The sequence below is a fragment of the Aquila chrysaetos genome, chromosome 2 (genome assembly GCF_900496995.4).
Source record: "Aquila chrysaetos chrysaetos chromosome 2, bAquChr1.4, whole genome shotgun sequence".
In the NCBI taxonomy this organism is placed as follows: Eukaryota; Metazoa; Chordata; class Aves; order Accipitriformes; family Accipitridae; genus Aquila; species Aquila chrysaetos.
Window position 1 is genome coordinate 19,506,789 of NC_044005.1, and position 15,013 is coordinate 19,521,801.

Consider the following 15,013-nt stretch of genomic DNA (forward strand, 5'->3'; position numbering starts at 1 on the left):
CTAATGTCAAGGATTTTTCAGCTTCTCATGCCCAGCCAGCGAGAAAGCTGGAGGGGCACAAGAAGTTGGCACAGGACACAGCCAGGGCACCTGACCCAAACTGGCCAACAGGGTATTCCATACCATGTGACGTCCCATCTAGTATAGGAACTGGGGAGTGGGGGGGGGGAATCGCCGCTCGGGGACTAGCTGGGTGCCGGTCGGCGGGTGGTGAGCAATTGCACTGCGCATCATTTGTACATTCCAATCCTTTTATTATTGCTGTTGTCATTTTATTAGTGTCATCATTATCATTATTCGATTCTTCTTTTCTGTTCTATTAAACTGTTCTTATCTCAACCCGTGGGTTTTGCTTCTTTTTCCCGATTTTCTCCCCCATCCCACTGGGTGGGGGGGGGAGTGAGTGAGCGGCTGCGTGGTGCTTAGCTGCTGGCTGGGGTTAAACCACGACACAGGGTAATTTTGATTAGTGACCCCTTTCAGAAAAGGCTTCTTCAGTGGGTTGACAATGGGATTGACAGTGTGTATGTGTGAAGGAAAAAAAAAAAAAAACTGAGGAAGTGTGCTTGTCTGTCTTCATCTTGCTCTAGTAGTCACATTGCCCCAGGAACATCTGTCTTGGTAGACTTCAAACTATTTCAAGGACTGACTAAAAGATTCCTGCAAACTTTAGGAATCCAAGGATACCTTGGGTGTCCTGGAATGGCATTTGTAGGAAGAGTAGTATTTTTTTGTGTCAAGGAAATGCTAGTTGCGCTTTTTTAATACGTGATTTCAATCATAGGCTGAGGTTCTTGCTTCGGAAATCTAGATCATCAGGGCATTCAAAGAGCTTTATTCAGTCTTAAGCGTATCATAGCTACAACTAGTGCACTAGGTATGTCAGAAGTTGTTGCTTGCCGATTACTGGACAGTGTTAAATGCAAATAACCTGATCAGAATGGAGCTAGTTCTGTTTGCTTTTGGGGAAGTGACCATCTGTGAATTGTCAGTGTTTGCAGTAACATGGAATCGCTGAAAACAGCACTGGAATGGACTTGAAGTCCTCTAATTACTTGGCCCAAGACAGTGTCAGTTACACCTGCATCACCCCTGACAATGATTCGTTTTTAAAAAGCCTTCTGTAGTAGAGATTCTGCAGCTTTCCTAGAGGTTCTTGCTAAGGATGTTTAATTTCCTAGCTTGAGAAGCATTCTGGGGATTGCAATAAGCAAAAATCCCTCTCATTCTTGCAGGAGGTTTCTGAAAGAACGTTTTTTCACGATAGGATACACCTATGTTAAGGCATTTCTTCTGTAAATATCATTCAACAAAATTTTGATGCAGCTTTGAACACACCACCACCTTCACTTTCAGTGTACTTCTAATTGTTACGGTCAGAATAGTTTCTGTGTCCTTTTCATTGACTTGAAAGAGCAGAACAGAAACTGAAGCAAGATATTGGCCATTTGCCTAAGATGATCCTGAAACGTTCTACTGTGAAACAAATTTTTGTGAGTATTGGGCCTACTGTTACAGAACCACGGAAAACTTGTACAAATTGACTCTGGTGCTGTTAGTTTAATAACATTCAACCCACGTTGTAAAAACTTAGTTTTTAGGAGGTTCTAGAACTACCTTGTCAATAACAAGAATTACGCTGCAAGCACTCCATCTTAAGTATGGAAAACCAACTTAAATGCTGTAGACCTTGCAGTATCTGCCGCATGTCAAAAGTCTGGGGCTATACATTCAAGTTATTTAGCTGTCTTACTGTATGTTTTTCCTGTGCGATGTACCTTGCTCTTTTCTCCACGATTTCCATAGCAGAGAGACTGTTTTTCAAAAACTTCATAAGACTCTAACCACCTGTTTGCATGCAAACTTTGCTACAAGATCTTAAGTGTGTTGTGTCATGAGTCGTAGGGCCCTCTTTAGGCCTGCAACTTCTTGTTCTCATACCTGAACAAGAGAGTTTGATGAGCGAGTATGACCAAGCCGACTTTTCAGTTCTTTGTACCAGAATATATGTTTACTTGGGGGAATGAGAAGAAGCATAAAGAAAACTGTCTATAATCACAATAATGTCAGAAATATTTGGAATAGCAGGCTTGTATTGCAGACTTGTCTTAAATGATAGTGTACAAGAGTAAGGCCTCATTTAGGACTTGTGCTCTCTTGTACAAAACTACTCATCTGCATTTCAGTTGTCGTCCTTAGGACTGCTCTCACAAAAAATGAGGAAAAAGTTCAGAAGAGATTTGCATGCCTTCTGTATTGGTAAGCAAGAGTCTGAATTATCTTGTTCTGTAGTTTTTATTCTATTAGAATAAGAAAGGAAGATATTTTCTTTTATGTATACTTGGCAATGTAATTATGGTGAAGCTAGATGATATCCCTCTAAAGAGTAACTGCCTGTTGGCTAGGTTGCAAGTTGCAGGTGCTTATTAGATACCTTTTACCTTTCAGCCAGAAAAAAAAAAAAAAAGTAATTTCATTATTTCAGAAATCTGAAATAATTCAAGTATTTTCAAGTGGGGGGGGTGTGGGGGGGTGTTTTCTTGTTTGGTTTTTTTTTTTTTCCCTTTCCTTTTTTCATTTGTTTTTAATCAGGGTCTGTGGGGAAGGCAGGGTGGTTCCTGGAACCTGGAGGCTTCCCCAAACAACCATCGTATCTCCCATTAGTGACTTGCCCCCAAATTATGGGCAGGATGATAAGAGAGAACCATGGGGGTTTTTTGTTTTGGGGTGTTGGGTTTTGTTTTTTTTTTCCTGACAATTTTGAGAACTCTGTTCTTCTACAGTAGTAAGTTCTGTGAAGCTGAAGATAGGGTTGAGGGTTGAGGTTGTCTTAGAGAAATTGATTCACAGAGGCAAAAGGCATACTATTGCTTTCTTGGGAGCAATTTAAAGAAAAAGGAGGAAGAGGGCATCTGATGGCTTCTGTTCACATGTTGCTGTGTATTTTTAGGCAAGAGCTATCTTTACTCTGGCAGTGAAAGCCTTATCCTGGTGTGAGCTTTTAGGTATTACTGATAGTACTGTAATAGAGCTAATGCTAAATAAAAGCTGTGATGCTGTTTTATAATTCTTCACTGTGGAGTTAGGCAGCATGCAAAGTGTTTTCAAACTATCTGATACTTAAATGACCTACAGTAATGCAAGGCAGAATATACCAAAACCTCACAGCCATATGAAGTGATGACTGTAGATGCTATTTTAACTAATTATAATATTTTAAATATAGTCTGCTATGAAGCAACTGGAATAACTAAAGAAGATACTCAAAATATGTTAAATTTGATACCTTGCTTAAGTATATGTAATTCTGGTAGTTTCGTATAGACTTGGTGGTGCTTTTTTTCAGGTAACAGCAGTGAAGGTTTATTTAAATCTTCATTTTTAAGTTTTATTTTTTAAAAAGACAAACTTTAAGATTACTAGAAATAGTATCCTTGTGTACTGATGTTTCTCCTGTGGAAGTGATTTTTTTGGTAACATTTTCTTCATGGTATGGCTTAGCATAATTTCATACTTATTATTTTCTTTAATTTGCATTTCTTTCTTGCATTCCTTTGTCTGGTTTGTTCTTGTACGCACACTCTCAGTTGGAAGCATGCTTGTTATATTTGGTTTTTTGGTGTTAAAAGAATATCATAGGATACACATTCTTGTGACCTGAGTCTCACAGGAAAAGACAAGGAAGAAAAAAAAAAATCTGAGTTAGTAGCCTTTAATCCAAGTTGGATCCTTTTACATTGCATTAAGGAGCTATTAATGGCATAAACTTCCCCATTGAAGAAATCAGTTACACTTTACATCAGTAAACCAAAATACATGACAGTATGCCACTGTTAATAAAGCTATTACTAATGTACTTGTTGCTCTGAGAGCAAATTATTGCTTACTTGACTTCTCTGACTTGCCTATGTTCTACTCAGTATATATTTTCTGAAATTCCAGTCTGTTTTTGTTTTCGTTTAAGTCCTTTTCTCCTGCTGTTACTGTATAGCCTTGCTAATTTGGAATTTTCAGATTTCCTGTCTGCTGAATTCATGTTTCCAGCTGTCTCCTATCTAGTTAAAGCTTTTTTTCCTGTGACATAGAAAACTAGCGTCTATTCTGTAGAACAAGGTTACTTTATAGCAAAGTAATCTAATTGCTTCCCAAAGTCACAAAGGGAACAACAAGAGAAGGTGGCTGTGTTGGTTTATGTACGCCCACTTGGCTTCATTCTTTGTAAATGTGTTTTTAAAATAAAAACGTTATTCATGTAGAGTGTATTCTGGGTCGTACATTCTTCTACACATAGATTATTCTTTTTTTCTACTCAACTGTTGCTGCTTCTGATTTTAATAAATGCCACTTTCGTTCAGTCTTTCAACTATGCTTAAGAAGAGACAATACAAGTGGTTCCTGAGCATATGCCCCAGTAATCCGGTCTACCTCTTGAACTACAGTCCACTAATGAAGACAAAAAATAATTAGAAACAAGAATATAACTGCCCTATATAAAAGACAATATACATGATCTTTTGGAATTGAGTGCTTATATGGGAAGGACATTCTCCGTATATGTTGCAGATACTTAGAATCTGAAGTGTATATTCATATGAAAGGAAGAAAATTGGTAGGATGAATGTCAGATTTAAATAATCACCTCAAAAATCTTGTTATACAAGAAAGTGTAATGAAGTTCTATCTAAGAGGTCAGAAAGTATTCTGATAAAGTTAAGACTGTGAATTAGATCTTTCAAAGCATATTGAAGAAAACATAAGATATTCTTCTCTCATAAAAGGAGGAGGAAGAAAGAAGTGGGGTTACTGTGCTCAGGAGAGCGAGCCAAAATTAGGGAGTGTCTAAAAATAATTCCAAACTCCAATTAATATTTTATTTCAGTTTCTGCTGAGGACATCTATGATGAATACTGAATGGAAGGTGGATAGCTAATCGGAGATGGAGTTTGGAAATAGGGAATTATTTTTATGTATGAAGAGCAGACTGAAGAGAGGGGACTAATTTCAGTCTAAGAACCTGGAACTTGGAGAAATCCGTCCCATTCATCCATCAGAGAATTCTGAAAGAATCTGGACATTAAATTGCAGATCAGTAGCAAAGATTCTTACTGGAACTAATGTCAGAATTGGTTCAGTATAACTGGAGAGCATAGCAAATGCAATCCTATGCTTAAGAAGGAAAGAAGGAAGTAAGATGATGATCCAGGCAGCTTTTAGTTAATTGTTCTGACTTTATCTGACTTCAGTACTATGCAATGCCTTCAAAGCAATTTTGCAGAAAATAATTTACTGTAATTTTTGTAATAATTAAAAATGAATGGCATGCTTATCTAGTGGTAGATTGTCTTACATAAGAGAGCCTTCTAAAAACTTGCTTTCCTTAAAGAAAAAAAGGTAGGCATTTATTGCCTGCCATGCCTATTACTGTAATAACATGTATGTTTTTAAAAAGCTAAAGGTAAAAAAGCAAAATGCTGATAGAAGGTACATTTTAAGATGCAGCTTACCCTCTCCTGTCACTTTCTGCCTTTCTTATTTATCACCTCTCACTCACTTGTTTAGTGGGACAGGGAACTTGTTCTTGGGGAAACAATGATACTGAAAAAAGACCATTAAAGATTCTTGCCTATCTGTTATTTAAAGAAGGATGACAGAGAATGCCTCATCTCTGACAGTTTGGTGGCGGACAATAAAAATTGGAAATGTTTATTCAGAATGCTATTATTTGATCTTTGTTAAGGTTTTGGCTTGGTGCTTTTTTTTGTTGTTGTTTTTGTCTGCTAGACCTATATGCCTTTCTGACTTTGCCACATCCCAAATTTTAATTTGTATGGACAGATATCTGCACAGTGACAGTTCTGCCTCCAAATTCTTTGGGAAGAGTAAATCTAAGACTATTTTAACAGTAAAAAGTGCAGAGGAGGGAGGTCATTAGGCATATATCGTGCAGGAATACAGTGAAATTTATTCAACTCATTAAATATTTTGTACCTCTGAGTCTTTTCCTATTGTTGTCTCCTGATTATTCTTACGCTGACAGTAAAGAAGTAATTTAAGAAAGAGGTGTAGCTTATGTTAATGCCTGAAAACATTGCTTTAAAACTGTCTGTATACAAATGTCAAGTTTTGGTGGATTTAGAAGTTTGCATAAACCATCCTGTGTGCTATAAACAATAAGAATTGCTTGCCTTTTTCTCTGTAAGAATTAGCTGGCATGATGCAATGGCTTAATGTGCTTGCATTTATACAGAAAGACTAAAGAAGCAAAGAATACTGTGTATTTTTAATTAATTGTCTTTCAGCAACTGTGTACTTCAGAATATTCTAATGACTTGCTGAATTGTTACTTACGATGATGTGTATTACTATGAATTTGGTGGTTTTGGCTTGGGGAGAGTTAATTTTTTTCATAGTAGCTAGTATGGGGCTGTGTTTTGGATTTGTGCGGAAAACAGTGTTGATAATACAGGGATGTTTTAGTTATTGCTGAGCAGCGCTTACACAGAGTCAAGGCTTTTTCTGCTTCTTGCACCACCCCACCAGTGAGGAGGCTGGGGGTGCACAAGAAGTTGGGAGGGGACACAGCTGGGACAGCTGATCCCAGCTGACCACAGGGGTATTCCAGACCATATGACGTCATGCTCAGTATATAAAGCTGGGGGGAGAAAAAGGAAGGGGGGGATATTTGGAGTGATGGCGTTTGTCTTCCAAATAATAATTATGTTGATGGAGTCCTGCTGTCCTGGAGATGGCTGAACACCTGCCTGCTGATGGGAAGTAGTGAATGAATTCCTTGTTTTGTTTTGCTTGCATGCGTGGTTTTTGCGTTACCTATTAAACTGTCTTTGTCTCAACCCATGAGTTTTCTCACTTTTACTCTTCTGATTCTGTCCCCCATCCCGACGTGGGGAGAGTGAGCGAGCGGCTGTGTGGTGCTTCGTTGCTGGCTGGGGTTAAACCATGACAGTGAAAAAGGCAGTGGTGAAAGGAAAGTTTTAACCCCCAATTATTTTTTTCTGCCTCACAAATTAAGTGGAAATTTGGTATAAATTGCTGGTATGAAATCTCTTATTCATCTTGCAGGCCTGATATCTATATCAATCTGCAACTAATAATTGCTTTTTTTCTTTAAATTTTTATTTTATTTCTCTTATTAAACTGCAAGGTCAGTCTAACATAGTTTCTGTATGTGTGTGTATATATATATATATATATAGTATGTATTGTATAGTATTTCGGTTCTTCCATAATTTAAAATATTTTTAATGAATTTTGCGGATGAATGTTTGGTGACTTTGTGCGTGTTTCTTTATGGGGGCTATATTGCTGGCTAAATATTTCTGCCTTGGAAGTAGTTGAGATGTGCATCAGATTTTATGAGAATGAACATTAAAATGTAGCTCTGAAAAATCAAAAAAGCTTTTCTGAAATAAGATTATCAGGTAAGGGTATTCTTGCAATTAGCTTATGTACCTTGTCCTTGCTGCCACTCAAATGAATTGCTTTTGCAGTGTTGTCTTTTAAGGAGATTTCTCACGGTGGTATCAGAGATTCTGGTGTTGAATATATCATGAGTCATTTGATTAAAATAGTACTACTTAAGATTTATTCTCATCAAAGCTGCTGAGAATCCTCATCATTCTGTCGGTCCCTTTCAGATTTCTGAAGAAACAATTTGTACCATGGTAAAGCTCTATGTTGCAAATTCTTTTACGATAACACTAGTATAGTTTCTAGAGATTTCCTTACAGCTATTACACTTACGAGATGATTTTCTCTTATGCTGTATGTAAAGCTGTAGTAGGTGTTGTTAATACACTGCTAGCATTCTGCTGCTTGAGATGCATTATTGTATGTTTTTATAAAGTGTGATTAAAGATACAGGTAGCCAAGTATTAAAATCTAGGGCTTTTTGTTTATTTTAATTTAGCTTAACTTAATGTTCTCCAACATTTCTGATAAAACTACTGTTTCCCAGGAATTGAAGTAAACTTCTGTTTAATGTTCTAGACTGGGCTTTTCAGAGAGACACAAGGAAGTTCAATGTCAAGCTCCAGCTGAAAATTGGTGAAAATGAGGGCTGCTCCCTTAAGCAGTTGAGAAATGCAAGCTAAGGCCATTCTCCCCACTGTTTTTGTTGTGTGTTAGTAGAATGCAGAAGTGTTACCTGCATTTTTTGAGAAGTAACACCTTAAAAAGATGTAAATACTACTGTTGGAAGCAATTTTTTTTAAACCAGTGTTCTCTAGTAGTAGGGGTCTGTTTTTCAGACACTAAAAATAATTTAAAATCCAGTATTGGAAAATTAGGTGAATAACATTGAAATTTTGCATATGCGAAACAGTATTACTGTGGTCACAACATTGTGGTCTGTACAACCTTGATTCAGATCCCTTGTGTCTGTACATCACAACAGGATTTATGGTCCATGCCTGTTTTACTAAAGTAATCTTTTTACATCTGTGGTTATCCATTTCTTGATGCCCAGACTATTGAGTCTGACTTAGATATACTTGAGATACCATAACTACAATTGAAGTTGGGGAATGTGATATAATACTGAACATCTTGAAAAAGATTGTCCTGGATATCTCGCATTTGTCTCCAAAAATGGAAAGATATGTTTACACTAACCTATTCTGACTCTATTTGCCATTCTTGAGATATGTTGTGAAAACTTATTTTATAAAAGCTCTTACTGAGAATAATTCTGTAAAGGCAGCAAGGATGATTCCTTAGGATGTGATGATTCCTTAGGGTGTGATGAGGCAGGTAAAGAACTTCTTGAAAAGAACTGTTTGTTGTATGAGCAGTATCACTTCTGTATACTGGATGAAACAGAACACAGTTGTAGGAAAAAAATGCATGTCATTTGATAATTTAAAACTCTCTATTACCTGTCTGGAAAAAACAGGAAAAATCTGGAGTTACACTGCTCCCAGTAAGTAATTATGTGGACACTATAGTATTTTTAAAGACTACCTAAATTTGAGTGTCTCACATCAGGACAGTATGCCCTGTCTAGCGCATTTACAGTTTTGAGATATTTGAGCATTCTCTTTGAGAAAGTAATGTGAAGATAATTATTGGGGTTGGACAAAACACCCAGCTGGTTCAGTTTTCTGTCTCACGTGATGGCTTAAAGAGACCCAACAAGAACAGGGAGAGGCATACAATGATGGTTTCCTTAGTGAACTTGAAGCAGCCTGCAGCTTGGTGTCTGCCTGAGCCAGAGATTCCCTTCTGTGTTCAGCAACACTTGGTATACTTTCCCCTTGCTCAAGAATTTATATAATCTTTTTGAACCTATCCACATTTTTGACATCTGCATCATAATGTAACAGTAGTTTCACAGCTTAACAGCATATTCGTTTGTGTGTTTTGGGCAGTACTTAATCTTGATATGTAATGATTTTATTTGTTAACTTTGTTATTTTATTTCTAGAAATAATGAAAAATTATTCTTTACTGACCTTTATACAATTTCTGATTTTTAACTCTCTAGCATCTTGTTAAGTACTCTACTCTTTCAGGCTAAATAAAAAGTCTAATTGTGTTTAGTTTCCTTCATAATTAGAAGAATTCTTTTATCCTTTTCTGTATGTTTTTTTTTAATGTTCACTTACACTTTTTTTCTGATGGGGGAGGGGAGCTGGGACAGAAGAGAGGAGGGACTGAAATAGTGTGCATCACTTAAGATAGGAGCACACAAAGATTTCATACCACAGCATAAGGGATTTCTGTGTTTATATTGGAGGTTTGGGGAACAGTACATTTGTGCCATTTTTCCTCTTCAATACTTTCCTTGAAGTTCTAACAGTCTATTTGCTTTTTGTATTACCAATGGTGTTTTCTTACAGGGTTGTCTATGGTAACTCCAGGTATTTTGGTTTTTTTAATCTGTTATAAAACTATGCACAACTAATTATTATCATACTTCACGTGGATTATGTATTTGGAATCTTATCTGCCATTTTATTTTTCAGCTGCTTAATATTTTGATACTGTGGTACAGTTTTCAGCAGTCAGCTTCGATTTCTGTTGCAGTGGATAATTTACTAAACCAAGAAATTCAGCTTTCCTCACTGTTCATATATGACTGAATCAGGCAGGATGAATTCTTGTGGTGACGTCCTTTCACTGAAAAAGCTGAACACTTATTTTTAACCTTTTTGGTTTTTGTCTGCTAATACAGCTCTTCATTCATAAGAGGACTCCCTCCATGATTGTTGAGTGTTTTTAAGACCCTTTTGTAAGGGAACTTGTTATGTACCTTGGAAATCTAAATAAGTCAACCATATCATTGTTCCTTCCTCCTGATTGGTTTGAGTGATTATTAATAGAAATAATTATTACCATTTACAAAAGTAACGCTAATTCTTTCATGTAGTATTCTGTTTGTGTATCTACTAATTCTAACCTTTACTGTTTCTACAGGTTTGCCTAGTAGAGGTATCAAATTTACTTGTGTACAGTTCCCAGGAGTCCTTTTTATTAATAATAATAATAATAATAATAAAATTCCACATTTGCCACTTATTGCTGCAATATGGAGTGTATTTTTAACCAAATATGTAAACAGAACACCTAGATTCAATAATTTGAAACTCTAGAAAGACTACTTTTTGGTCCTGGTGACTATTTCTTTTACTGTTTGAGTTCAGAAAACTTTCTTTTTGAGATAATTCCTCTAGCTTAATTCTCATTTAAGTCTAGAATGGGAGCCTCAGAAAGTTCCTCTGTACTAAATACTGATGGGAAGAATTCATTGCCTTTTCTATGGGTTTTTGGAACTTCAGTGCTATAAAGCCAGTAATGAAAGCGTCTAAGTTGTGCAAATATAGGTGGACTATTTTGAGGACAAAAAAATAGCACCTCTCTTGCTCCAAACTCATGCTAAATTCGAGGTATGGGAGTTTTAGGTTATTACAAAAGAAGAAATCATCAGCTTTTAAAATTGTTTTTAAATGCTGAAACTGTTTTTTTCCACTCTTGCTGTGTTCAGTCACTAAGCTCATTTGGTTGAATTTTTGCTCGGAAAGGGTCAGTCTGAAACCAAGTGTTCTGGAAGATTTCAACCTGAATGGTCACTGTGTGCTGTAACAATGAGTAATTGAAAATAATAATGGTATCAGCCAGACCTATAGTATGAGTAGGTGACTGTTGTTTTTGTTTTGTTTTTGTTTTTTTTTTTTTTTCCCCTCCCCACTTTTTCTTTAAGCCTATGGAAAAGTGTTCCTAGTAAGGAAAGTAAGCGGCCACGATGCTGGAAAGCTGTATGCCATGAAAGTACTGAAGAAAGCAACAATAGTTCAAAAAGCCAAAACAACTGAGCACACGAGGACAGAACGGCAAGTGTTGGAGCACATTAGGCAATCACCATTTTTGGTCACATTACATTATGCCTTCCAGACAGATACAAAGCTTCATCTCATTTTAGGTGAGTAGTTTTCAGGATTCAAGTCTTATGTTAATGGAGGAAAAAAAAAAATAAAATCTGCCCTTTTATCTCCTTAATGTTTTGTTGGGTTTTTTTAATGTGGTCTTAAGTACTGTGTGTTTGGAGATTGTATGAGACACCATAGGAAGTAAAATACTGTTCATCTTCAACAGTGTTTGTGTTTGTGGTTTTCCTGTTTGAACTTCAGTGTGCTACTCTGACTGGGGAGGGTGGGGGGATGTATTATCAGTGACTTACATGCAGCAAAAAATGTGTGACTATAAGTACCTAAACCTGAGAAATATTTTCTTGCACTTACCTAGAAGATGCAATTTTGATTTCTACTTTTTTAACCATTATTGTATACTGCATTAGTTTTCTACAGATTTTCAGACAAGCTGCTACCATGAATGAAAAAGGTCTTAATCTATATGAATACGGGCATTAAAGTGATTCAGTTTTTCTCTGCATGCTGCCTTTGTGTATGTGGCACAGAGGCTATTGGTAAGGTGGGATGACCAAGTGTGACTTTGTTACTGGGATTAGTTGGTAGGAAAGAAGAAAAAAGCAAGGAAAATTTAAACAGCAGAAGGCATTCTAGTTCAAACATACTGCACATTTCACTCCAAGAACACATTGTATATTGTCTTCAATCTGGTGTTTTTTAAATGCTCTCATCTGTCTGAGTGGACAGGGCTACCTGTCACTATGCTGATGAGTTAGTACGCTGTTTTAGCACTGAAGTACTGAAAACTGAAAGATGTTTATCGGGCAGGTCTTTTTTTCTGAACAAATGCACTCATAATGTGAGTGATGCCAGTTAAAGATGATTGTGCTTTAATTTATTTCTGGTCAAATTCCATACAACACTGGAATCTGCAAGTTGCTGGCAGGGTTTCTTGCTGCAAAATGCTGATGAAAATACTTGTATTGTGGATCAGTTTCTTGTTTTATGCATTGTGATACTTCCTTTTGGTAAGTTCTACCAGTAACTTTTGTAAACTTCCATTTACGAGAGATGCTTGATAATGAGCTATTGTATAGCAAGCCTTATTAGAAGCAAGCCTTATTAGAACATTCTTCATTCCACTTCTCTCCTTGCCGTTTTGCTTTCCATTTTGATGTGAAGAACCACATCTATTTCTGTAACATTTGCAAGGTTGGCAGAAGACTGATCAGGAACTTTCCTAAGGTTTTCACCTCAGAACTTCCGTATATGTGTGTCTTTCTGTTCCCTACCACTATCCTTTTTCAGGACAGTAACATTTTGGGGAAAGACACTGAGATTAAGGAGTTACATTCCTTTTGCTTTACTCCACAATTTCATTGCCTTTGACAAGTCTTGTCTTTCTCAGGAAGATGAAGGATTTTTACTGATTTACTTCATTTACTTCAGGAGCTGGAAAACAGTATTAAAATCAACTCTAAACCTTACTGCTTCAGGAAGCATTTGCTGCCAAAACTTTGTTATGAAACCATTTGATCTTTGAGTACTGAGATACTTGCATGTTTCAGGTTTTGGATGTTAAGAGGCAATCCAAAATCACACATTTCTGTGCTGAAAGTAGAGCTTGTTCATAAGGCTTGGTACCACTCTAAAATTAGAAATATTTTTACCTTTCAGATCAGCAGCAAATTTTGTGTTTGGTATATAAGATGTATTTGGAAGAAAATTACAAGCAATTTTTAAAGACTGCTTGCTTAAAGTATTTGAAAAGAGGAGGAAAATGAATGATCAAGTTAATGCTTGGATACAGAATACCTTTTGGTAGTGAATTATTTGAAGAAGTGAATGGTCCTGTAATTGAAGTACAAGTTTTGCAATTCCTTTTAGCTCATAACTTCCATTTATGGAACCTTTAACAGGCTGATTTAGACATCAAATTAGTAAAACTTTATGAATGTTATATGTATCTACAGTACTGGCTGTCAGTTCTTAGGAAGGTGTTCTATGTGCATACCTTAGTTTCATATACTAAGTGAGATAATACAGGTATCTGAGGAGCTCAAGCTTAAATGGAGTATTCACTAGATTCCTTTTGAAAATGAGTTGAATATTGTAATAAGGATTCTTACAAATTCCTCTGACTAGGACATTAAAGAAATATGTAAAATATTGTTGCAGGCTGGAAAATGCTAAAGAGACAAAGAAAAAGTTAGAAATACATTGATAGCTTTGATTCCTTCATGTTAACCTTTTAATAATTAAGATTTTGTATTTTATTTTTTGGGGTATTTAACTTATTGATTAATAATTTGGAAAAACATTTGCAAGATTGAGGCAAAATGTGAACATGTCTTATAAATATCATAGTATTCTTTAAATCCAGGTATTTTTGGCTAGAATGCAGTTTAGATCCAAACCAAAAAAACTCTCACACCTGAGGCTGATGTAGTTACCTAAAACTAAATACATAGTAATGGAGAAATTTAGGTGACAAGGATAATTAGAAGGCCAGAAAAACCTCTTATGAAGGGAAAATTAAAAGCTTGACATTATATTCTCATAAGAATCAAGAAAGGAGGGAGCCCAGTAGTTCTGAAGAACATTACATAGCAGATAGTGCAGACTGGGCACATGCCCACCATAACACAATGTTAAGGTGATGTTTAAAGCAAGAAATTCAAAGCTGATGTATAATTAAAGGCTTTTCATTTTGTTTTGCTTTCCCACAAAGGCTGCATGAACATGAACCTATTCTTAGAATATCAGTTGGACGCAGAAAGGTCCTTTTTTCCTTCTTTTCTAGCAGAAAATGGAAATAATTAGAGGGGTTTAAAAATTTCTTTTAATCACTTTTTGTAACAGCAAAAATCTTTTCTACCTAACATGGCCTAAAGCTACCTTATAATTCAACTGGGCTTCACACCCTCCCTGACAAAATAACTATTTGTTGCAAGTTTTTTATGTCTATTATGTAAATCTTTGTAAATCACTTCTTTGATTTTTGGAATTAATGTGTTTCAGAGGCTTCTGAATTTTTGGAAACCAGTCTCTGCTTTTGGTTTTGTACCTAGCTGAACTTGGGGTATGAGCGACATGTCATTTCAGTTTCAAAAGGTTTTAGAATTGGAGCCTCAGTGCAATATTTAATACAATTCTTCGTGCCATCAGATTACATAGCTGTATGAATTTAGTCTGGGTCAAGTGCAGACATGCAGCTGCATTTCTGCCAAATTTCTAGAATAAGGGTTTGGAGTTGATTCCAGTTTTTAGGTTTACTTTAAGCTGTGATTGAAAGAACAAAGTATTGCTTCCATGTGAATACCTGTTCTATACAAAGCTTGTCACGTGAGGTTAGCCTACTAATACTTTAAACAAAAATAAAAAGTAAAAAAAAAAAAATCTGAACTGTCAGATAGAGTTTATATTGAAGTAATTGATACATTTTTTTTTTTTCCCCCATTGTCAGTGGTGCATTTGATCTAGCACCAAGAATTTGAAGGCTGGTTGTTTCATTGGGCTGTGGTTAGTGTTATAACCGGAAAAGAATTAGGCTTGTTCTGCCACTCCTGTGGCAGCTTTGGTTTATATTTGTCACAGTCCTTAGAACAGTGCCTGGGAATTCAGTTCTT

At 36.2% G+C, this 15,013-nt stretch overlaps 1 protein-coding gene across 7 annotated transcripts in view; it reads left to right on the plus strand.

Annotated features, from left to right (window-relative positions):
- Window positions 1-15,013, plus strand: part of RPS6KA5 (ribosomal protein S6 kinase A5) — an 83,998-nt gene that overhangs the window by 14,619 nt on the left and 54,366 nt on the right. For 5 of the 7 annotated variants that reach the window (XM_030006524.2, XM_041120218.1, XM_030006533.2 and 2 more), the window contains one exon: window positions 11,219-11,437. The exons of the other annotated variants lie outside the window; for them this stretch is intronic. In XM_030006524.2, coding sequence (XP_029862384.1) covers window positions 11,219-11,437 — 219 coding nt within the window. Of the gene's footprint in view, window positions 1-11,218; window positions 11,438-15,013 lie in introns of those variants that run through there. 7 annotated transcript variants of the gene reach the window in all.